Source organism: Polyergus mexicanus, unplaced genomic scaffold (assembly GCF_030449975.1).
Source record: "Polyergus mexicanus isolate NDT 795.1 unplaced genomic scaffold, iyPolMexi1.0 SCAF_4, whole genome shotgun sequence".
Classification (NCBI taxonomy): domain Eukaryota; kingdom Metazoa; phylum Arthropoda; class Insecta; order Hymenoptera; family Formicidae; genus Polyergus; species Polyergus mexicanus.
The window spans coordinates 8,567,653-8,592,325 of record NW_027223324.1 but is presented as its reverse complement, the minus strand read 5'-3'; the positions used below and the strand labels follow the sequence as shown (position 1 = coordinate 8,592,325).

At 38.8% G+C, this 24,673-nt stretch overlaps 1 protein-coding gene and 1 long non-coding RNA gene across 2 annotated transcripts in view; one reads left to right on the top strand and one right to left on the bottom strand.

Annotated features, from left to right (window-relative positions):
* Nucleotides 1-22,945, top strand: part of LOC138932392 (LIM domain only protein 3) — a 37,125-nt gene extending 14,180 nt beyond the window's left edge. Inside the window, exons 4-5 of the mRNA XM_070294183.1 lie at nucleotides 11,416-11,575; nucleotides 20,142-22,945. Coding sequence (XP_070150284.1) covers nucleotides 11,416-11,575; nucleotides 20,142-20,300 — 319 coding nt within the window. The 3' untranslated portion in view covers nucleotides 20,301-22,945. The remainder of the gene's footprint in view (nucleotides 1-11,415; nucleotides 11,576-20,141) is intronic.
* Nucleotides 1-24,673, bottom strand: part of LOC138932393 (uncharacterized) — a 200,257-nt gene that overhangs the window by 158,978 nt on the left and 16,606 nt on the right. The window contains exon 3 of the long non-coding RNA XR_011446767.1: nucleotides 2,597-2,669. This is a non-coding gene — a long non-coding RNA (uncharacterized lncRNA). The remainder of the gene's footprint in view (nucleotides 1-2,596; nucleotides 2,670-24,673) is intronic.

The following is a 24,673-nucleotide window of genomic DNA, read 5'->3' as shown; positions in this document are numbered from 1 at the left end:
CGAGGGTAATTTCTACTTTATTGAGACGAATTTTGAAAATACGTCTCAAGAGGATTTACTCGTCTTTTTACATCGTTTTACGCACAGCTCTCGATTCTTGCATTTTTGCCCTGCGCAAGCATCCGTCGTCGTTACGATCTCGTTAAGGAGTGAGTTTTGCACAGCTCATCGCGAGGGCAAAAGAGGATGCCCAAGGGCCAGTCTCTCGATGGCCTTCCCTTACGAGGGTGGAGGATGGATTCGAACTCCCAAGGGTGAAATGGCTCATTCCGACGCACTTATCCAACGCAGGCCGTAGATAACCATAGATTAATGGAGCCTGGAGACTCGCCGAAGGATAGACGGAGAAGCAAGAGAGAACGGAGTGAGATAAACGAACGAGAGGGAATGAGAGAACGCGAGAGAGGGTTTATTTCGAAGAAACAGCGACGGAGTCGGAAACGAAAGAGAAGGTAGATCCATAACAGGGGGCGTTATACCTTGCTAGGCGACCTCGTTGATTTATTGTTTATTGAGAAATATGGCCGTTACTTTGCTCCCGAGGATTAACCTCCTTCTTTCTCTCATTCTTAATGTTCGATGGATTCGAACTTAAGGTCGTAAAGAAAGCCATCCACTTCAAACTTCGAATCATCTTCGAAATAGATGTAACAAAAACTACAGCGTCCGAAAGATATAGTTCGTTACAAATATATCGTGAAAATTATGCTTAAAAAATCTTTAACGGTATAATAAAAAAACTTTATGTCGAAAGGACAATGCGACGCGATTTATAAGTGATAAGATTTGGAGAGGAATGCGCGGCCAAGTTGATGAACTTTACTTAACGTAAAGCCAACCCACGGAAAGGATTAGACTGACTTAAGCCTGGTAGCAAGTCTGTCTTTCACCCTCTCGTTCGCTTACTCCGTTATCCTTGTATACTCTATCCCTTCTCTCTCTCTCTCTCTCTCTCTCTCTCTCTCCGATGCTTCTCTATTCTACACAGATAGACCCGCGATATTCAAGTTATCAAGTGCGTCCGGTCAGAAGGAGACATCGCCGGAAGTCAAACAAGCTGCCCTATGGAAGATAAGGCTGTCAGACCGAGGCTAAAGGATAAGGAAGCTATCAGCTTGTTTAGGCTGAAATTTCGGACGAGGTAAAACTTCGGCGACATGTTACGCGATGTCATAATCCGTCAACATTTACTTCTAAATAAATCAAGTGAACTTAATGACGCGTCAATATTTCTATCTGAGGCAGCCTCCCTTCGTTCATCCTCGCGTCGAAAGGCGCAGTCTCGCAAATACCAACGGAATTCCAAGTTTTCAACGCAAGATTCTGCAACCTAACTCTCGACAAGATCGGATAATTAGACTGCGGTTCGTGCAACTTTGAATTATGCGTGTTCGCGGCCTTATGCCGGAAGACCGAGAACCCTTGAGGGACCAATTTGTTGATTAAGCCTGCCATATATTCAGTTTCTTGTCCTCTATAGATTCTGGGAAAGCATTTTCCAGATAACATCTTATATTATAAACTATCTAACTTTATGCAGGATAGGAAAATTAAATTCTAAGTAAGAATATTTTTGTAAATAAATATATATATTTTAAGAAATTTCGAATATATATTTATACGGAAATTTTATTAAAAATTAATTATTTTTTCTATTTTAACCTACTTTTTTATTGTTTAATTATATTCTTTATTCTTTATCTTATTATTTTCAAAAAATAAATCTTGTAACGATTGAGTCGAGATCGACTCAATCATACAAGAAATTATACAGAGACTTGAAGATCCAGCCAAGATTAAGATGGATGAATATTTCTCGCGGGATTACGCAACCTGTTTTGATATTTTCCGGTCGAATTACAGGGACGTCAACAGGAACACCGCCGGTATCCCTGTCATCCACAGCGCTCAGCTATGGATCGAGGGCAGCGAGCCTTGCTTTTGAGCGTAAAATTGAATCAACGCTTTTTAAACGTCCCGTACACTTCGCTGTATACATTTCGCTCAGTGTTCCCTTGCGTTTGATGCGAAACGAAGATCGTTGACAACACTATACCAAATTGTTGCAAAATTTGCGGCACGTTCGCGGCCATCATTCAACCATCAGACGTTAAACGTGATTCAATGTAATGAAGATAGTTGTTACGGAACTAATTGGCTTAATTAGGGTAACGATATAATTAACATCGCGAAATATTTTAAGAAATGTTGCACGATTTTACAACTTCGAATTTCTTAGAAATTAGAGATATCGGGTGTTGTCATCGAAATTCAATCCGATAATTTTCGAATATATATTCCTACACACCTCGACCGTAGATCAAGTTCTCTCTCGAGTGCACGTCGACGATAATCCGGGCGGATCCGCTTGGAGTAAAATCACGAGGCCGGTAAAGTTGCCCGAACGAAACCTTGACAATGCCCGCCGGTCACGACTATATGGACGCGCGCGATGTTAACTTTGCCCCTCCCGATTTGACTACGCGCTCCTCGCCAAGGCCTCGCCCCGACCAAAGTTCGGCTATGTTACTCCAGAAGCTATGTAACGTTAGGAGAACTTAAGTACTACCCGTAAGTCATATTTAATCCGACTCACCGCGCTCGGCGTGTTCCTGCTGTTGTTACGCAGACCGTCTCCGGGATCGACCCGTTATACCTGCCACGAGCACCTGCGAAAATATATAACACAGAGCGAGAGTGAGTTCAGAGAGAGAGAGACAGTTAAACCGGTGATATGATAATGATGGAATTTGTATTTTTTTTTTCAAGTAATGTTAACATATATCTGGAAATTCAAGAATTTAATTTATAATAAAGTTAATTTTTATGTTTAGCAAAATTTTTATGTTCGCAATGTGTGTGCGTGTCGAGATACATAGATAAATTTATATATATTTTTTGCGATAATTTTCGTAAATAAAATTCACAGTAACAGTTCGTATCCTTCGTATTCCGCTAACGTTCGAAGAAAGCCAACTATCCGAAATTTCATTCCCCATTTCATTTCTCGAGCCCTCTTCGATTCCACACTGATACATACGCCTACGCAGGTATCCGACAAAACGTTGCCATTGCTACTCGTTACTCGTCAGATCTCGATCTCACTTCGAACCGCGACGTCAATTTGTTTGAAGGAAACGAGAGCCCGCCGGGGCCATTCTCGCGACTCGTGACGTCGCCGGTGATCCTGGCAAACCGATAAGTACTCGCTCCGGGCGACCGTAGATTTATTGCCAGGCTTGCCGGTCTTCTTCTCGCTATGAGCTACCCCCTTAGACACCCCTTAATCACCCCCGACCGTCAACCTCGTCTCTCAACTTTTGCCCTCGTCCCCGTCTTGTTATGCCACGCAGAGCGATTCGCGGAGCATCTCCCCAACCGACTCGACTTCCGTTTTATTGGCGGAAATAATCTTTGATGTGATTCCGCGCGCCGCGTCTTGAAAGTTTTTTCTATCGTTACGGGGAGCGATGGGCAATCGATTCTCAGGCAAGAAGAAGACATCGTTCAACGTACGCGAGATAGACTCGCATAACGCTTAATCGCACGATGTTCTTATCGCAATGCCATCGTATCAATGCCGCGAGCTCGATGGCATCATAAATGAACAGTCGTTCGAACCAAGCACGGCTGTGCGTATCACTGTTTCTGAAAGTGATGTAACTTAATCTTCCAGAACGCAAACTGGCATCGATAAATGCGACGTAGTTTCGAAAGTTTTCACGATTATTTCGATAGCACACTCTCTGATATACCGAATAAATAAATTGTGTAAATATACAGGGTATTTCACGATTAAATGTTTTAATTTAAAATATGGAATTTATAGGACCTCAAAACAAGAAGAACGCTTTGTTTAAGAGATAGTGATATCTAAACATCTTCGTTATAAAATTTTATAAAATTGTTATCAGGTTATAATAAACAAATTAATAGTGTGTTTCGATTACTTTATTATTAGAAAATATGAAAATGTTAGTGTAATTATAAATTTTGTTTAATATTCACTATTAGAATAAATACGAGGCACAATGCTTAGTTTGCGAAAGCGTCAAACAAACTGAGAAAGTTTCTCAGTTGATATGTCGATATGGTGTTTGTGTACCGTTTTTATAATGTCATTATTGACATGTACAGTTACAGAAACAAATACGTATTAGCAGTCATATAATAAATTTATCATTTCTAATTCTTACCCGTAACTTTAGATGTAAATAAAACGTTTACGGGCACATACCTCGAAACGAAAAATTTTTCTTCTTTTGAGATCCTAAATTTATATTTTAAGTTAGGACATTTAATCCTAAAACGTCCTATATAATAGAAGCGTACGCATTCTTATTCGCGTATTGAAAATAATTTTTCTCCAAGACATTACGCAATCACACTCAAGGAAATTTATTCTATTTTCACTCATTTCTTAATCAATGATAACACATGATAAATATGATTATCGTAAATAAAATAAATAGAATCGAAGAATGTATGTCGCGCATATTTTTTGTTTGATGTCCAAGATATGCAGCAACATCGTTATCAGAATTCTGTTATGTTTTTTAATCAACCGATATTACGGAACAGGTTGAACGCTATTCTCGACCGCGTGAGAGGTACAGAATAGGAACGATTCGACACTCTCCTCGGCTCAACCCCTTCGCCGTAAGTAACAAAGGAACAACGCCGAGTCCCACCGCGGTATCTGCGACCCATCGCTGTCTTAATTTCCTTCGTAATCTACGATATTAATATGGCTTAGGGTTGGCCGACGCGCGTAATTTCGCGCCGCGCAGAAATTAATAGAAAGACGAATGTTCCCTCCGCGTGCTTTACGGCTGAACGCTCGACCGGAATGGTTAATAGCGACTATTTCTGCGCGTTTCCGCGCCCGCTTTGCGAAAACGTGCTCTGCGACCAGCGCAGAAGCGAATGCCATCTCCGAGACGAAATGTTTCGGCTCTTAGATATAATATTATTCTACGTTGCATTGTACTGTGGTAGACACAGTAATTGATCGTAGCACTCATGATATTGAAATTATCATTTATTAGATAATTATCATTGAAATTAGTCATTAATTATATAATCATTTGTAATTTTTAATCATTAAGTAAAAAAATTTTTGGAGAGCAAATCTTTCGATGAAAGCAAACAAACGAAATTATATAATAATTACATAATTTATATAAAATAATACTTGCATCGAAAGCAGATTTTAAGATTTTAACAATTTTCAAGCTTTTCGTACGTAATTGATAAATACGTACATCAGATTTGTCGAGTGGAGAAGCTTCTCATTGTCAGCCGCATCCGTGATCATTTATGTCGCGGTAACTCTTTCTGACAATATAACGAATCGATTGACAGCGTACATGATACGATGAACACATGTCCATGGACGATCTATGAATGGAGTCTCAGGCTTTTATTTTCTTTCCATCCCACTTAGCGCGCGTGGTGGGAGAATGTTTTGCTCGCGAGCAAAAACTAACAACAGATTTGATATATACACATCAAGCGACGCGGTAGCGTCGCTACGCCGAGTGAAAAACATTAAAAAAAAAAAAAAAAATACTTCGCTTGTCAACAATCGAAATCTCAATAATCTAGCATAAAAATTCATCGATTTCTTTGAAGTATATTTTAATTTAAAAATTGAAAATAAGATCTTTTCGTTTTACAACTTAATATACCATATTACAGAATTAGCCTCGGTATGTATACAATTAAACTAATGAATATTGAGTTTGTTTACTAAGTAATCAAGTAATTAATAATTATGGTTATTTAATATATCATGGTTAATGAGTAATGGAAATAATGAAAACTGTTAATTAATCATCGGTTTTGATTAAATTATTAATTATTAAATGATAATATCTTGTAATTAATTCGAAAAAAAATGAAAAACCTTTAAAAAGATATACTATCGAGTTTGGTATATGAATTAATTTTCTCGTTCGAGTTTTCTTAAAAATTCCATAACTCGATAGCAGCAAGAATGTAGATAAATGGAGTTGTTAGAAAACTCTTGGGACATTTACATTTTCAATCTTGCTAAATACGCTGCGGCATCGACTCATGAGTCAATGCGGAGCTTTGCCTTATTCAAAGTGACATACGCAAGATGACACGCTCCCCGGCGTGTTCACATCTTGTTCAAACGTCGCCTCGCTCGCGATAGCGACGCGGAAGTCCTCGAGCATCCGTCCATCGTTCGCGCGTGCGATCGCACATCGGACAATGAGACGTGATTCGAGACGGCGGCGCCCCGCTGCTATGCGTTATCGAGTGGCATTCCGACACGCTTCTGGAGTGACATTTAGATAGCGACGTCAACTGTCTGCGGAGCAAATCCGTCGTGGAAGCGCGAAGGCTCTCCTCCTCGGCCTACCTTCCCCGGAAGCCTGACGGCGAGAGCCCTCGCCACCGGAGCGAGCGAATTCACTGCTGATCGAATTAGCGCGCCACGGTTCCCCGATACCCTGACAGTCTGAATTAATTAACAGGAGAACGGGCTAGGTAAGCAGCCATTATCGCAACAAAGTGTGCGCATCGCGCGAAGGGAACGAGCGAGATGTGACTATTCAGCGATGCAACCGTAAACACCAATCGCGATAAACGCATGAAAATTAAATCATTCTATCATTTATCGAGAAAACCAAACACGATTATTCTCTTTGCCAACGAAGCCTACGGTTTGTATAACGCGTGATAAGTCCATAAATTTTAATTTAATATTATATAAGAGATATAAAAAAACACGATGATCTTTTTACATTTGTATGCAAAAAAACTCATCATCCCATTAGCTTGCCATAAAATCTTTTAAATGTTTTTTTTTTATTATTATTTATTTATCAGTTAAATCATGATATCGAGATGAATAAAGAAATATTCGCGATTCCAAGACAAACGCAAAATAGAGTTACGCGCGCGCGGCGAGAGTTTTGCGTCTCTTGTCGCGACGCGACGTCTTGACTCTCCATTAACTTCACACTTAGCGGCACCTTAGAAAGCCCGTTGCCGTCGGAAGATCTGATTAGGGGTTCGAGTCTCTGCTAAACGCGTTAGTCTCGGCTGCGGGGCGTCGCGGGAGAGGACGGGGACGCGGCGCCATCAGGTGTTAGAGCGGCGGCCTCGGGAATAGGCAGGAGGAAGGGTAGGACGTTCGGTGGTGTCTGGTCTCTTCATAGTTTGATGCAAATTGAGCACGAGCATCGCCGACTACCGGCAGTATAGACGTTTTCCTGGTTCTCTCCTCCTTCTATATCTACATACAAACTCGCGTACACACTTATCTGCCTCGATCTAGACCTCGATCTCTCCCTTTCTCTCGTCTCTTCTCTCTCGTTCTCTCTCTCTCTCTCTTTCTCTTTGTCCTCGGAGAAGACTCCACGATCGAGTACGAAATTCATTCCGCGCGACCCTCTTCGGCTTCAAGCAAACCTCCACCTTCCCCGCCGATCTTGACTACCGCCGAAGTGTTGCCGTTTGGGGCTTCCCCCCGTCCCATATTGCAAAGCTCGCACTGTTTGCCAACGAATCTCGGAGGCTTTCTCTCGACTTAACAGCGATAGAAACGCGGAAAACATTTAACGGTTAACCAACGACTTTATCATTTTTCGATTTCTGAAATGTGTATAATTTTATTCAGAAATCAACATTTTTAAACTTGAAAAAATATATAAAGAAGTTACCGCGTTTTATAAATTTTATAAATAGAAAAATAATCGTTAGATAAAAAATTATTTAATTCAATAAAATCGATAATTCTTAACTGTATTATAAATATTATATCACCATCATCTATTTCTTTTCATTAAATATAATATTATACAATATTGTTATTTACCTATCTTTTTTTTTAATTTAAATATAATAATTATTGTAAATTGCGTCAATTTTATCTTCACCTAATCCGCTTTGATTTAAATAAAGCCTCCCGAAGGATATGTTTGATTTTTGGTACGAGCCAAAATATGAAGACGATATTAAGCTACAGAAATAACCAGCGATACTAATGTCTGGAACGTTTAGCCTTACAGATTACAGAAACAGCGTTTATCGGCAAATATAGCGCGTATCTAGACGCGAAATCACGATACCATTATAAAGGATCGTTCTTTCCTGTCATTCGGTCGACTCCTCCTCCTCCTCTTTCTCCTCTCGCACCTACGTTCTGTAATGTTCCTTTTTATGGTGCATGATTCGAAGCTGCCCCCGGGATCGATTTTACTTCGTAGCACGGTACTTATCGTACACCGTTACGAGGGCGCGTTGCTTTTTATGGTGGTTCATGCTAGATGTTCCGATCGGCACACGTTTGCCTCTCTTTCTCGCTCCTTCTTTGCCCATTTTCATTTTCTGTTTCTCTTATTCCCGAGACAAGATAGATCTGCACGATACCGTGTCAAAAATCATACTTATCCAAATGGACTTTCTTACAAATAGATTGACTGATGAAAATTATTCATTGATAAAATCGAGAAGAGAATGACGAAGGACACTAAATTAAAACGTTATATGCTTTTCTCACGATGCATGGAAATTTTATTATTCACTGTAAAATTAACTTAATCGTTGAATTGTGATAAGCGAGATCGATTGTAGATACTAAACCTGTTTGTACGAAACTGCTAATATGTCTCGAATTTCCAATGTGTCCTAATTTACAATGAGAGAAGTATATTTATATTGTATATCACGATACTCTCTCGGTCATATATCGATCGAGACGTCGCGGTTTCATATGCAGATCGGAGAGATATTTTAAGTTCAACTATACCGCCGCCAATCAGGCTGAATATATGATTATCGCTCGCTATTTCTCGAATCTCTTATCGTAACTGTATTTCTAAATCAACAAGAATCTTTAATGGCTATGAAAATAAAACCGAAGTATAATACGATCACCGGCTTCGAACATTAATGAAAATTCGCAACTTCTACTTACATATAATATATAGAGCGGAATTTATAGATCCAAAAATTCATTCAATTTAAACTCTTTTTCATTTGTAGCGGACATTACAAATTTTTTCTATTGCTGTATTAAATATATCTAAATATATCTTTTTTAAATGAAAATATCTAGACGTTTATTCATCAATTATTTCATTGAAATTAATCCCAAAAGATAAACGTTAAACACAGAAAAGTAAAACTTATATCCGTCCTTGTTCAGGCATTTATATATATTCGATATGAAAAAAATATCTCATCTCAAAAAAGTTTCATTTATTTCGCGCATTGTGGTTTCATCGAGGTGCAAATTATTCGATCACATTCTTAGAACACATCGCTGAATCTACTAAAAAAATGCAGATTTTGTCGGATACGGGCGGCGTACGTTGTAAAATCTCATTGCGATTTCATGGTCCTCTTGAAAGGAGACGGCGTCGGCCAACCGACTCGTTTCGAATGCTACAAATGTGCCGCGCGCGAACGTTCGCATTCAGGTGGCTCGAGTAGGAGGTGGTGAAAAAAATCACGTCTGCATTTACATAAGCGCCGGTATAAACCACTCGACAGAGAAATCCCGACATAAAACCCAAACAGGATACCAGTGCGGGACAGCACATCCGTTGAATACGCAATGGCCGTATGTAGCCGGTGTACGTACGTACATACACCCGCCCCTTTACCGAAAAATGCTTTTATTATTCACCGGTGAATTACGTACGCGACACTGTATACGTTTTATCCTGCCGTTTACGCTGACGTGGAGTTTACACGGCTCATTGACGACGTCTTCGAGAAAAAGAGAGAAAATCGCCCATTTCGTCAATATTAAAGCGCATTCTTTTCTTTTGTGGATATTCCATCGATTTTATCGTCATAAAATTCTAAACTTTTTTTAAACACTTAACGACCACGGTCACATCATGTATAAGGATACTTATATATGTTTTATTACACAGTACATGTATATTAGCTCACGCGATGACGTTGACTTATAAAAGAGAAATTAGTTCAACAAATATAATATAAATAAGATAAATATAAAAAATATTTAGCGTACGCTTCTTTTATCAGGTTACTGAGAATAGAGGAATAATATAAAATTAAAGATGACGCGCGATACGAATTGCACTTGAGAAATAAAATAACAGAGGGTCGGATTCTCTCTGAACGATTTACATTTTACACTAATGATATCCGAGGAATCCGACGTGTCCCAAAAACGACTTGAAGTTTTTGCGAGTCCTTTTATAAGACAAATCGCGCGAACACGCCCGTCATATCGCGATCGATATAACGCGCTACGCGGTATAAAGTCCAGAGAGTGATGTTCCCAGCGCCTGACGGGAATTTTCAAGTCCTGTGGATCATGGCAAAACGATTTTCGTGTCCCTCGTGGATCTTCGATCCATCGTGCGCGGTAGAGCAGGTCGGCTGTCCTTACGAGCCCGATTTCATGGCTCTTTAGCATTTCCGGGCGTAACGTCCTTTATGCGGGCGCCGGAAAGGGCGCGGGAGAAAAAAAATTGACTTTTAAACCGGCAATAAAAAGGAAAAATGTGAAATCTTTGATTTTAAAGGCCCCGCCGACCCGCCCCACGCGGGAGCGACAGTTGGTCGATGCGTATAACCCTCGCAGTGGCAATCTTATTTCTTCCGATATCGCAAGCCGAGCACGTTCGGTACCTCGTCGCCATCCCGAAATCCGAGTGCAGCGGTATGTATATCGTGTCGGATTACTCCAAAATCCCGGACTTTTATACGCTGAATTTTAAAATACGCTTCGGTGCTGTCTCTGATTTTTCATTCGTCCGAAAATAGATACGGACATCAATTTACTAACATTTGTCTGATATATGTATGTGTAATCAGATTATATTCATAAATAGTATTATTTGAGATCTATTGTCAATAAGTGAAAGAAGAAAAAAGTCAGGGGGTCATCAAATCACGTGTCGAGAAGGAGAAGAAAGTAAGAGCGAGAAAAAATTGGAGAAACTTCCAATTCACGATAATCCGAGTACGGTGTCTGCGAATCGACTGAAAATTTACATTTAAAAGTCTTGGAAGACGCTAGAAGAAGCGGAAAAGGGGCGGCGTTTCGTCGCTTGTTTTTATTTTCTAGCAATTTCCTCGACGAAGCAGAACGGAAAGTGACCTTAAAGGGAATTAGCACGCTTTACCGTCACTACCTACCTCGCGCAACGGAATCTTAAACGAAATTTCTTCCCGTCTCTTTGCCACTTTTAAACGCTATAAATCAACGCGATAATGATTGTTATCGTTTAGTCTAACAATTTTATTAAAAACTCTACGTTTTTACAAATATTATAATATAATATATTATATTTAATATATTACGCATATTATATTATAATTTTGCAGAAATTTTATTTTTTCGATTTTAGTAATATATCACAAACGTAACGCAATAAAATTTATTTCTGATTGCAGATTTTGCGTGGGCGACAGATTTTATCTCTGTGATAACAAGATTCTCTGCGAATACGATTATGAGGAGAGGCTGGTTTTCGCCAATATGGCTCTGCATCCTCCGCCTACTGCGACCTTGGCGCACATCAAGAGACAAGTGACCCATCTTCAGTCACCTCAGGTGAAGAGAATTTACAATTGTTTCTATTATCAACGAAATTTTCGCGCGATAACTTGTAGGTTTACGTAGTTTAGAATACATCTATCGATCGATAGACATATTTTCGTCATGAGATATCTATACGAGATAAAGTGCAAAGTGCACATCTAGTGGAATCTCATCTCTGGACTCTGGCCATCGGATTTCAAACTCGCAAGGTTTCAAACTCCTCGAGGCGCAACCCCTTAAGGCGGGTTAAAGTGGCAGGTCGCCCGTCCTGACCCTCTCGACAACAAAGGACTCCCCCGAGGCTTCAGCTATGCTTTACCATCCTGCCATCGTCTTACGAGTTAGGATATCGCGTGTCCTTATTAATTAAGCTCGCCCGTTAAGCAAGCCTCGTCGCATGCCTTAACGATTCGCCCGTTCTCGAAGACGGAACGTGCGAAAGAATTTACTCTTCGTAAAGATCGTTAGGCTTCCAAGAGCTATTTCGTGGAAATACGAAGCTCGGGAAAATCATCACCCCTTTTTTATAATTGTAAATCTTTGATCAATCGCGATATACATATATCGCAAATATAAAAATATTTCAAAAACTTTTAAATGTAAAATATCTTGAAAAAAGGAAAGAAGAAAAGATGTTGCAAAATTTAATTTAAATTTAAATTTGATTCTTGTTTTTTTTTATTTTTTTTTTTTTTAATTGTAAGAAGAATGTCATTTGATGTTGAATTAAATAATTGAAGTAAAAACAGATCGTAAAATCGTGACAATAAAAGACGAATGACAAGCGATGAAGAGATGGCGATTTTCATAGAGTAGAAACGTCCAGAATTATGAACTCATCGGCGTTAAGCTTGTTGGGATTAAGTCCTCTTGATTATCCTAAGGCAACAGTCTTGCTTCGAAACAATATCTTAAGCTCCTGCCGCACGAAGGACCACGTCCTACTCGACCCTAGGAAGCCTATCCGTTTAATCCGGGTGCCGTCTTGCAAGACTCCCTCCGTCTTCCTTGTATAATGTGACGTCATGTATTCTAATTCGCGATATTTTCTTAAATATAACGATTTGAATAATGCAGAACAAAAGATTTAAAAAAGCTGTATCCTCTATTACGTATCAATATTTACTATCGTATTTTAAATTTATTTGAAATTATAAATAAAAGTCTAACAATAAGTATATACAATTTTTTAACTGTGAAAGTTAAAACGAGTTTTTCTTTTAAAAAGAGAAAATTGAGTATTTATAACTGGGTCATCGTTACTATAAGAATATCGTTTGCAGTTATTTCCGTTGTTGAAAGATCGTTAAATGTCCGCGATAAAATAGTCAACGCAAAAGTTGGAAAACATTTTCCGGAACGTCTCATGTCAGAGAGGCGGTCTAAGACTGTAGATGCTTGCCACACGCTCGAATTGTACGCATGCACAGAATAACGAGGTCCCCAGTCCGATGATATCATGCTCGGTAACGTGTACTACTTATAATATGCAAATTCGCTCCCCTTAACCGCTCTCGCCGGCGAGCTGCGTGTAATTCAGGGGTTGGTAACCCTTGCGACTCTATCCCTGCGCGCCACGTAAGCGTCGGGCGCTCTTCCACGACCGTGCGTGCGTGCGTGCGTGCGTGCGTGCGTGTACATGTCGTTTATAATGTTTAAAGAAATATCGGCTCGCGTGAACGGGCGTGTTAGCATGTAAACATTTTTCATACACACGCACGCGTAAATCTCCCTTGGCGAGATCGAACGGGGTGTCTCACTCGAGACTTAAAATTCGTAAAGTCTCTCGACACCGAACGCCATGTGTCACTTTAATTAATACGAGATATTTTTTTGCCCGACACGAGGGAAATCAAATTTGTTTTTTCGCTGTAAATTTCTGGCATCGTCAACAATCGGGAAAAATTGGCACGTCCGCGATGTATTCCGCGATATTGCGCGATCCAGCAGCTTTCACACGCAATATCGATTCGCTCGGAGGGTTTACGGGTTATAAATGACCGGTGTGCGAAATAACGGGATGGCAGACTAATGCCAATAATCGGCGTGGCATGCTAATGTCGTCTGCGCATCTATTACGCTAAGCCTGATGGATCCCTCTTGACATCTCGTTCCTAGAGCGTGAATACCTTCGATCGCGGAGAGCACTCAAAATGTCTATCATTTTGTTAACTAACATAAAGGTCATTTAACATTTGGTAGTTAAATAAAAGAAATTAACACGTACATTGCTCACTTTTGCTTCAAGTCACAAATATATCTTGTACAAATAAATAATCGAAATATTAAACGACAGCAATGAGTTATAATAAAATCAATTATTTTTTGAATGTAAAAAAACAATTCCATAAACAGGATATGTTAGACACCCATTAGATTTAATATTCTGATAAAGCGCGATAAAACGCAAAGATGAAATTGAGAATACCTATAAAGTGTAAGAAAAGAGAAAGAAAGAAAGAAAGAAAGAAAGAGAGAATATATAAAGGGAGAAAGGAGAAAAGGCGTTAAGATTCTTAAAAACCGCAAAGAGGGTGCTCGTCCTAGAGGCAGCTGCCACCCTTGTACTCTCCTTAAGCTCGTCGGAGGCAGCGAAGTACCGTCGACGGAAGGTGGAAAAGGGGGCGGTAGTTTTTCTGATTGCCTGAGAACAGACAGCTGTCCCAATCTTTCTCAGCCTTGGGAGGATCTACCGCGTTTCTTGCGAATAATGCCGGGGAGTGTTGCTTACGAATAACTCGAGTATGCCTGATCCGAGATAAATCGAGGGTGGGGAGGATGAAGGAATGAAAAGAAACGATGAGACTGGACCGCCTTTAGCCGTCAGCATCGACAATCGAGCTGTCTCGATGAAGACGGATGTGACGGATCGTTTCTCGATATTATCGTTGGCCCATTGAAATTTTATCATACAATATATTATAGGGACTATTTTAAAATTCATTGTTTTGCTACTGTTACGCGACACAATAAAAAGTTTTATGTAAAGTTTTATAGAAAAATTTTATATAATAATCGAAAAATGATTTTAAATTAAAAAAATTAAGAAGACACTGTTCATGTCATAAAAAGAAGATCGATTTTATACATATAAAAGGCAATATCGCAATTCTATAAATAGTAAGAATAACAAAAAGACTTATGAAGCTTTAGCTCTATTTCTCGACGAGGACTTTCGATCGAACCGTGCAATCTCATCCTCCTTAGAGACAAGTGTAACGCGCTTAAAAATTGGCGAGAACTTTTATTTCAGTCTAATTTTCCCCTCGGGACTCGGCGGAATGATAAGAGAGAAGAGAAGGGGGATGAAAGGGGAAACGTTAGTGGGGGATATAGACACGGAGTGAGAAAGAGAAAGACACGACGAGAGAGTTTGGAACGATTATCTGAGTTTTAAAACAAACTCTCGAGTGTCTGCGAAGTCCTTGGCGAATCAGAGGGAGGAGGAAGGCCGAGGTGCCAGTAAGAGGTTGAAAGACGCGATGAAGGGAAGAGGGAGTTGCGGAGGTGAGATAATATGCTAATGCCAAGACGGAAGGTACATGGGAATTTAAGAGGATCAATGCACAGTACGAGATTCGTACGGGGAATGAGGCATTACAACGTCCTCTATATTGCTTCCAGGCGATTAGATTCCTGAAAGTTTGCCGAATGCGAGCGACTAATTTCGGCGAAATTAAACTTTCGGTTTAACGTCACTTTTATTGAATCTGAGTGTTCAATATCCATTTGGTTAAGAATGACAAGAAATGCGTTACGGACCTATCGAATTCATAAAGATAAATCGCAAAAAAGTTGAAGATCCTATATCTATATATGTATAGAAAGCAAAAATCTTTTTTCATCTAATTTCCTATTTTATTTCTTTATACTTTTCTTAATATAATTATGTAACATGAACCTTCTTGCATATATTAATATAAATAAGTAAATAAAACAATTAATTAAAATTAAATTTATTATAACATCACGAACTTATTAAAGAATGGATAGTACTAGTTAAAGATTTATAATTGCAAAATATATAAGAGATTTATATACAATTTTCATTGTCGATATTGCATTAATTGTACGCGATTGGTTTAAAATAGCTATTTCGATATGAATGAAAGACTTAGGGATTGATATAATGTATGCATTAGAATATCCGAATAGAATGTGTCAGAATAGGATATGATACCATTAATAATAATTAATGTAGCGCACGATTAATCCCTCGAAATGTAGCGTTTAGCGAAATGGACGTACATCATCGTAATGCAGTACTATATATAGGACCACGAGCATATTCCCACACTGAACAAAGCCATTAGTCCATCATTAATCCTTCATTGTAGATACTCTATCGTTGTGCATACGAATACGATCTGTTTAGAATTACATCGGAGGATGTCATGGAAATTACACAAAACGAGCATATATATTATTCTCTAGCTATATATATAACTAAATATAAAATATATTAAAAAATTTAAAAAAAGTTATCGCTCGAGAGAAGAAAGATTATCGGGAAATCTCGAAAATGTCGCGGTCAAAATGTTTTCTACGCGTAACAAACGGCCTTTGATCGATCATCGATCGATCAGCTGATTAGATTGCCTGGTTAGTCAACGTAACACAAGTTGTGTCGTGACAGGAAGAGGGAGAGAGAAAGAGAGAGAGAGAGAGAGAGAGAGAGAGAGAGAGAGAGAGAGCGCAAAGGAGAGGGAGAGAGACATAAGCATGTACACACGAGCCCTCGGCACGCGCGTGTACACGTCGTTCTTGTTAACGAGCGCATTATTAGGTGCACCGTGCTTGGCTGAATTTCACGTAAAGCCTCCGCGCGGCCCCTTATATTGTACAACGCGCGCGTCCCGAGAAAGCTCGCATGGGAAAGCCCGGCTTGCGAGCTTATGCGAGATTATGAGTTTAGTTGGGAAACAACTTGGAGAGAGCTATGTGCTACGTGGCCGAGGGCTTACTTTTGTAACGATTATTACCAACGACCGTGGACAGTCGCAAGGACTACTCGATCATGCGACCGAGCTTGCGCTTAAAAAATGAATTTTAATATAAAACTTGATATATTATTCTATCAAAATGCAATTTAGCGTCGTAAAATAAAACCGTGTATAAAGAAAAACGGTGTCCGATCACAAATTCGCGTTATAAAAATTAAATTTGATCGAGGAATCTAAGTGTGACTGGTTAGTTTCTCCTCTACATTATTTTTGCTCACAGAAAGGAAAACAAAGCATTAATAAATCTTTTTTCTCCGGAGGAAAGAATCGGATCGAAGATGGCCGCGAGCCGGGCTAACGATCCGCCAGTAAATTCCGTTTCCAAACGATCCCGGGGCGATTAACGACGTCTCGCTCTAATTCTCATCTCGTGCCGGAGGTCGAACCATGAGCGTGGGTGGCGCTAATTTTTGCGCGTAAGAAAAGCCGCGCCGCGCGCGGAGAAACGGGACGCGTACACCTGGCCGTTTCCCATCCGCGGGAGATCAACGGACAAATGACACGCGATTCTCCCTAGCAAACCCCTCGCGCGTTGGTGATGTTCCGCATTTACCGTCAGTTACAAACTACCCGATCCCGCTTTACCACCCTCACGCCGAGTCACGATTAATGTCTTATTCGCGCGAGCAAGATCCTCTCGAGAGGAAAGAAAAACCGAGAGATTTTCCGCGACAGATGAGAAGACCGAATAAACGCGAAAGAAATTGCTCGTGACTATCATATGCGATACGAAAATTCATTATTCCATTAATAATTTGGCGCGAGATATTAATCGTGTCGTTAAAGTTATCTTTCAGACAAGTTACAAAATTTCTAATAGTTATAAACAATAATTAAATAAAAAGATGTGTTTGACTTTGGAGAAGGATTATCCTAGATGCCTTTATATGCACACTCGTATATCCTATCTACATACCGAATATCGTAAAACGCGTGCCGTTTGATTACGATGTCAGCGGTAAATCCACAACTCGGTAATTCCTCCTCTGGCAATTGTAGATAAAACTTGAATAAGTCATAGGCTTAATTTAACCCATAGTAGCGTTCAACGGCGGTCTCGAACCTTCCACGGAGATTTCTTAATTACGAGCGGGACTCTCTGAGACAAGAGGGCACAAGAACAGAAAGAGAAGGGAAAACCCGGTATACACGTATACCAAAAGACGAAAACGTAAAATTAGAAAGAGAGACAAAGAGAAAGGGACAAAAGTCCTGCTGGGGAAAAGGGTTCTTACGGCGATGAGATTTAAGGATCTTTCCTAAGGAAAAAAAGTCGCCCTCGTCGCGGAGACAGATGATAAAGCATTTCTCTAGCAGTGCTTTGTCATTTTTATCGTAATTATTTACGAGTTAATTACTCTGCAACCGCACCCTACTGGCTACACTTTTTTTACGTTAGAATGAGAAAAATGCTTTATTAAGACACCAAAAGAGATAACACCTTTCATAGCGATCCTGTGACAGATCTGCGCTTTCATTCTTATTTTCCCGTTGCATACGATGAGAAACAAAAAAGCGAAATAAAATAAGAGAAAGTTAAATAGATACCATAGACAATTTGTTTGTTCCAATAATTATATTACGTTGTAATCTATTCTTGCATTCTTTGAAAACAAAAAACGTATTGTAATTAAAATCGATTCGTTCGTTGCGTCGTAATGTATTCCAAGACTTTCCAAGGCGCGGGATAATTGCCGAAAATGGAGGCTTAATTCGGCGCCGTGCGAAAGTTAGTATGATCAACTTACGGGCCGAAATCGTGACGAGGGAGGATCTCGTCACGAGGGGCTGAGCCGCACGGTCTGCCGAATTTTAAGCCTGTATAATTTAACACCTTTACTGCAGAAACTAAGAGAAACTGAAGAGAAAGACGCGGGGAGAGGCGAAAGGAGAGGCACGCGTGTTCCCGAGAAAGCATGAGACGACGACGACGATGGTTGTAAAAGACGAAGAGAAAGCGGGATCGGTTGGATAAGACGAAGGAGGGGATGAACGGAGGGAGACAGGGTGAGAGGGATATAAAGTTCGAAGTTTTCAACGACGCTTACCTAGCATAGTACAGCCTCCGCCTCTCCGCCACGAGTTCTCTGTACCATCAGCGCATAAATATGCCCACCAGAGAGATAGAGACAGAGATGGATAAAGAATCGGTCGCAAGAACAAGAAAGAGGGAACCACCAAAGTTGAGTCGTCCCGTCCCTCCTTTTTACCCGGGCACTGAGATACAAGTTCATTCCTCTGGCCTTTTGTTTTTGAAGCGGAGTCTTAGATGGTACATTAGAAAGGGAGATAAGGGGAGAGAGGGAGGAAAAGAAAGAGAGAGAGAGAGAGAGAGAGAGAGAGAGAGAGATATGCGAATTCGTTAGCGTTGTCAACCCTTTAAGAACGGAAGCCCGCGACGGATTTCACGTGCCGCGTCGTGAATAATTGTTGAAATCGAATTACGAGGCGATCGATCGACCGCTTTTATTCCTGAATTCCGTAAATTGCCCTCTAACCGGATTAAACTCTTCAGAATTACAGATTCGCATCTTCCGATACGTCTTTTGATATATGTATATTGAAGGATTTTTAATAAATAAATTGAACGTAATTTTTATATAATCAATGTTTTTTTACTCGATTAAATGCAATCCGAAAATAAATCGGTAGAATCAATAAAGGTTACCTCTAAAACAGATTAAATGTATTTTATACACAACTGTTATACAAAAGATTAAAATCAATTTCAATAAATACGAAATGGTGCATGTTTCCTTTATAAACACGTGTCAATATCAATGACATGATTAAATTAACAGTTAAATTAATAATTAAAATAATATTTATATTTCTATGAATATTAATATTAATTTATATTTTATTAATAGTAATTAATTCCCCTTTTCCTCCAGAAAAAGTAAATATATGTTATTAAGGAAATATTTATTTTTGTTTAACCCGATACCTCAAATATGCCTATAATATCCTTCTTAAATAAGAAATTTTAAATAAAAAACCTTCACAGACATTTTAAATAATTCTTTTTCATGGAAGATCATCGATCGAATTAAATTGCGAAAGATAACCGACATGTCTTTTTTCACTTTACAAACTATAATGGCATATCATTTACAACGTATTGTTCAACGATAACTATGGTTAATTAAAACTTGTTTCTCAATCTATGTTACAGCTAGAGTTATAATCTAGACAAGGAAACACAAGTCGCACTAACCAGAATTTGTTAGCTAAGGCGGTCAGTGCGAATCACCACGAGTGGTACGATATATCACTCGCATTGATATAAATCACATAGCGTTGCAATTAATTTTCGAGAAAACTTTAAAAGAAAAAAATAAAACGCGTATACATAAGATTGATAGAAAAATACGACATACGTGTTGTTCTTCGATCGCGGCGATATTGCTCGACGGCACTTTATAAAGGACGTGCGTGCGTCCGGTCGCATAAATTTTCCGTTAAGTCAAGATCGTTCGATCAGGACCGAATTGAAAGAGAAAACCGATCCGTACACATCCGAATATCGTATATCGACGGTGTGTAATCCTCACGCGTCTTCTTTTATCTTGCAGAACGTAGCCGCGGGTGGCCCTCAACGACAGGCGAATGGGGAAGCGGCCCATAACCACAACGGATATCCAGCGCCAGCCAGCTCGAGCGCCCATAACGTCCTGAACCCCATGAATAATTTAAACGGTATCAATGCGCAAGCATCGTACGATGCCAAATGACAAACGAAGTAAGCAGCGATATATCGATTGAGTCGCGCGATGGAGGAATCTCGTGTCGTTCTCATTGTCTTCGTGGTTTACCATGTCGATCGTTGAAACCCGTAATTTTAGCATGTAACTTGCGGCAAATTGCGCGTATAATCGAATACCCCTTAACTATCGAAAAATAAGATCGTTAAATTATCGATATCGTGCAAACGATGATGGGAAAGGTGTTACCGCGCATAAATATATATTCGCATTATATATTATATATATTTCGACGAAGTTGAATTCTCATGTAAATAAAGAAGAAAAAATATGATAATGTCTCAGCGAAGAGCGTCGCGAATAAGCGGCGTAGGAGCATGTATAATTAAAAAAAAATATATAAAATGGATAACACAAGGATATATCGCGATGTTTTGTTAAAAGAGGAACAGGTATATAAAATTTCCTAAAACTGACAAAATTGCGGAGCAACTGTATCTCCTAATATGTCATCTTGTATATCATTTGACAAATGTGTATTTTCCGGACGAATTATTATTCCGTCTTTGAATATAGATTCTCCAATACAAGATAGAACGTGAGGAAAGAATATATAAATCCGAAATGTGTTTTTCGTTCTCTCACTTAATTAGATTCATATATCTGAGACCTCGAATGGACTCGTCTTCCCTACGCTCGACTGGCTAGACGATAAATAAGTAGATAGATAAATAGATAAGTAGATAGTAGATAGTAGATAGGTAACAAACATCTATTGGCCAATTATGGCAAATTATTGGTGCTCTTTAGATTATAATTGATCGAGTGTTTGCGCGATCTAGTTTAAACGAATAAAAAAACCGCTAAAACTAAAATTACTAAGAAAAGGAAAAAAATAAAAAAAAAACAACAGAAATATAAGACATGCATGAAAATTTATGGACTAGAAAAATATATCGCGACTTCTTCCGGATTTATTCGCTTTCACAAAATCCTCATATTGACGTCTATCCACTTCCGGTCGGTCTAAGATATCTTTAACAACAGCCGTGTCATACGCGAAGCCCGAAACTTCGGGGTAGTAATAAAGTTTAGTGTCTAACGTTTAATGCTCGCCTCGCCTAGGGCGGCATCTCGGTAAGATGGTACGCAGGATGACCCTTGGTGGGTCCTGCCGAACGAAGGCGAGCATCGGGAATCAGCAGATCGAATCGGCGGGTTTCGAGAGAGAGAGAGAGAGAGAGAGAGAGAAGCAGTGCAAGCAGCAACTGCTCGCCACCCCATGGGACTCATACGTTAAGGGTGACTTAAGCATTGTTTCAACTTCGAATCTCCCGGCAGAGGCCCAGATTGATGTCGCGAACTTTTCCGTTGCCTTATTTGCGAGTCAGATAACGAGGCTGAGTTATGCCAAAAGTTCTCTCTCGCGCTCTCCTTCTCTCTCTCTCCGGCCCGGTCCATGCTGATCGTATCGGATCACGAGAAATACCCGTAGTCGAGAAGAATGTTTTATTTCCTCCCTTAGCTCTTCGGGGATTCATCGTCGATGCCAAAAGTACCTATGTCGAGCGATAATAGGCTAGCAGCTGCGTCGGAAAACTGCTAAAGTCTCAGAGGCGCGACCTTCACGATTTCTCTCCGGCCGCAATAACGAGATAATGAGAAAAAGCTTTGAATCTTGCAATTAATGAAGGGAGGCAATAATTGTTGGCAATTAATTGTTGATTATCAATGGCAAAAGAGAGTTTAAGAAATAAATATTAGAACCATATTACGCGAAGCTAACTGAAATCGATTGTGAACTCATTGTTAATAAATTACGTACAAATATTTTTTTATATATTTGTATTATAATTTTATATAAATTAAATATAAATACATTGATTCGTCAATATTTCTTATATATGATACTTTCTTATATTTACTTTTGTAATATTTTGTTACACCAAATATATATTCAAAGTATGTATGTAATATATAAAAATGACGATAGCAATTTTAAATTATGATAAATAACACACACATCATATGCATAATTAATAACGAGTGCCAATTACTAACGCACCTTTCTCTCGACTTCACGAGTAAAAACATCGTATAAGCGTACTATTGCTTCAATCTATCAAATCACATTGAATTGATAATCTCGATTTGACTCTTTCATACTAAAATACGACAAGCTCTTATCGTTACATTCATCGAGCGCATTAAAGTCGCCTGACTGAACTGGAGGACATGATTCCTTTCGACATTGAAATATATTCCACCGACTGTAATGATCAATTCTCTTGCAAAATATGTGACGATTCCAGCATAGTTCCTAATGCGAAACTTCGTTTTCGACGAAGCGACTATACGATCACTAAACAAATATTTATACCGTACTTATGCGACTATCAAATGAATGTTTAACAGGACACAGCTAGTGCGAATAATATCGGACATTTTTGTACATTGTATTTTACGGTATCGCTATCTAAATCCCGCATAAATCATGGGCAGCATTACATATACATATATCCAGTACTGTTTGTATGCGCTTGGATCATGACGTACGAAAGAACGGAGATATTAATTAATTAAGAAAGTGTGTATGCGTTTACTAGTATAGATACGTTTTGTATTATAATTCTATCATAGAGAAGTATTAATAAATTTGTTTCGATGTTATGCAACAGTGGTAATTGTGAATCGTAATATATACAAGTCGTTATTTTTCTTAAATTGAATCAGTGAAAATATCACTGATTAAAGTGATACAGATGAGAAATCAATAATAATCATATTTGCAAGCTATAATTTTTAATGGATATCTTTTTAGAAGCTCTCGTTAATATATTAAAGATAAAGTGCATAATTAATATTGAAAAAATTCAAAATTATATTACACTTTTTACTTTTAAAATGTGATAAACTCATAAAAAATAGACAAGACTCTTGATCAAATTCATATTTAATAAAATATATTAATATATATAAATTAATCTCATATATATAAAATATAAAACACATTTTTTATATAAAATATCACCGAGTGAAATAGCCTGCTATTTATATATTATATTACTATACATATATTATACGTTCTTATTATTATTGATTCTTCTCGAATGATATTTCATTAGAGATACTTACTTAGAGTGCTATATCTATAACTGAAACCATCAGTGACTATTTACTGTTTTTCAGTGATAATACACTGATACCATTTAAAAGAACGGGAAAAAAAAACCGTCACCGCTTCTGTTTTTCTTTTTTTTTTTTTCAAGTTTATGTTTATGCTTTATCGCGCCCGCGAGTGCGCGCAATATTGATTCGCGACGTTGTGACGCGGGAATCAACACGCGGAATGATTTTCGCTGCCGACGTGGCCTCCCTTTTGCATCTTCCGTTCGTATATTTCCCTTGAATTATTTAAGGGCGCTACGTGATTGGCCGACAAATCCGGTCCGCGCCTCAATAATTTACCAATCATACGCGGTTCTTTGTGTTTTATACGTCGCGTTTCGAATAAATCGCATTGTGTATTCAGGAGAGCGGCATCCAACTCTATTCTCTGGTGCGAACCCTCTCCTCGTATCCGGTGATGGAAAAAGGCAAGGTGAAGAAACGGAAGAGGAAGCGACCGGAGAGATCGCGAAAGGGGCGATCGCGCACGATTTGCACGAATTGACTCGAATTTCGGCTGAACATCGCGAATTTATGACGAGGCTACGAAGGAAGGCGGTATCTTCCCTCGTCCTCCATAACACCCAGAATCGCAAGTATTGCTAACACAAGGATTAAGTTTAATACTTAACGATTTAGCGATATACGCACTAAATAATTCGCACGAAAATACATGAGACATTCATAAGAAATCAAAAAGTTTGAGAGAGAAAAGCCTTTAAATACCTCTATGAATTAAAGTGTCCTGTGCTTTTTAAAATGACGTATATATGCGGTATGGATTCCATCGAATAGATCATATATTTCACCGAGGCCGGCACGATACAAACAGCTGATTTACGTATTGCTTACACGTGTAAGATCATTCACTGAATGCAATAATTTACACATTTTTATACTACACGATAATATATTTATATACAATATGTATGATAGTACTAGACATGTATGTACCATATATCGCGAAAGACGTTAACCTTCCTTTGAATATTACGGTAATCGATTGATATAATCGATTGATTGATGATATATTTATACCTACCGGTTACCTCGCACATACCAATGTAACAATCGATCCCATCAAAATATTTACATAAACATAATGATTCAGATCAGTCGCGACAAACACTCACAACTCTTCGGAACTTTATAACATACAGACATTTACGAAGACAATTACGAAATTTGTTCTACGAGAATTATAATATACGCTCGTGATATTTTTTAATATCGAT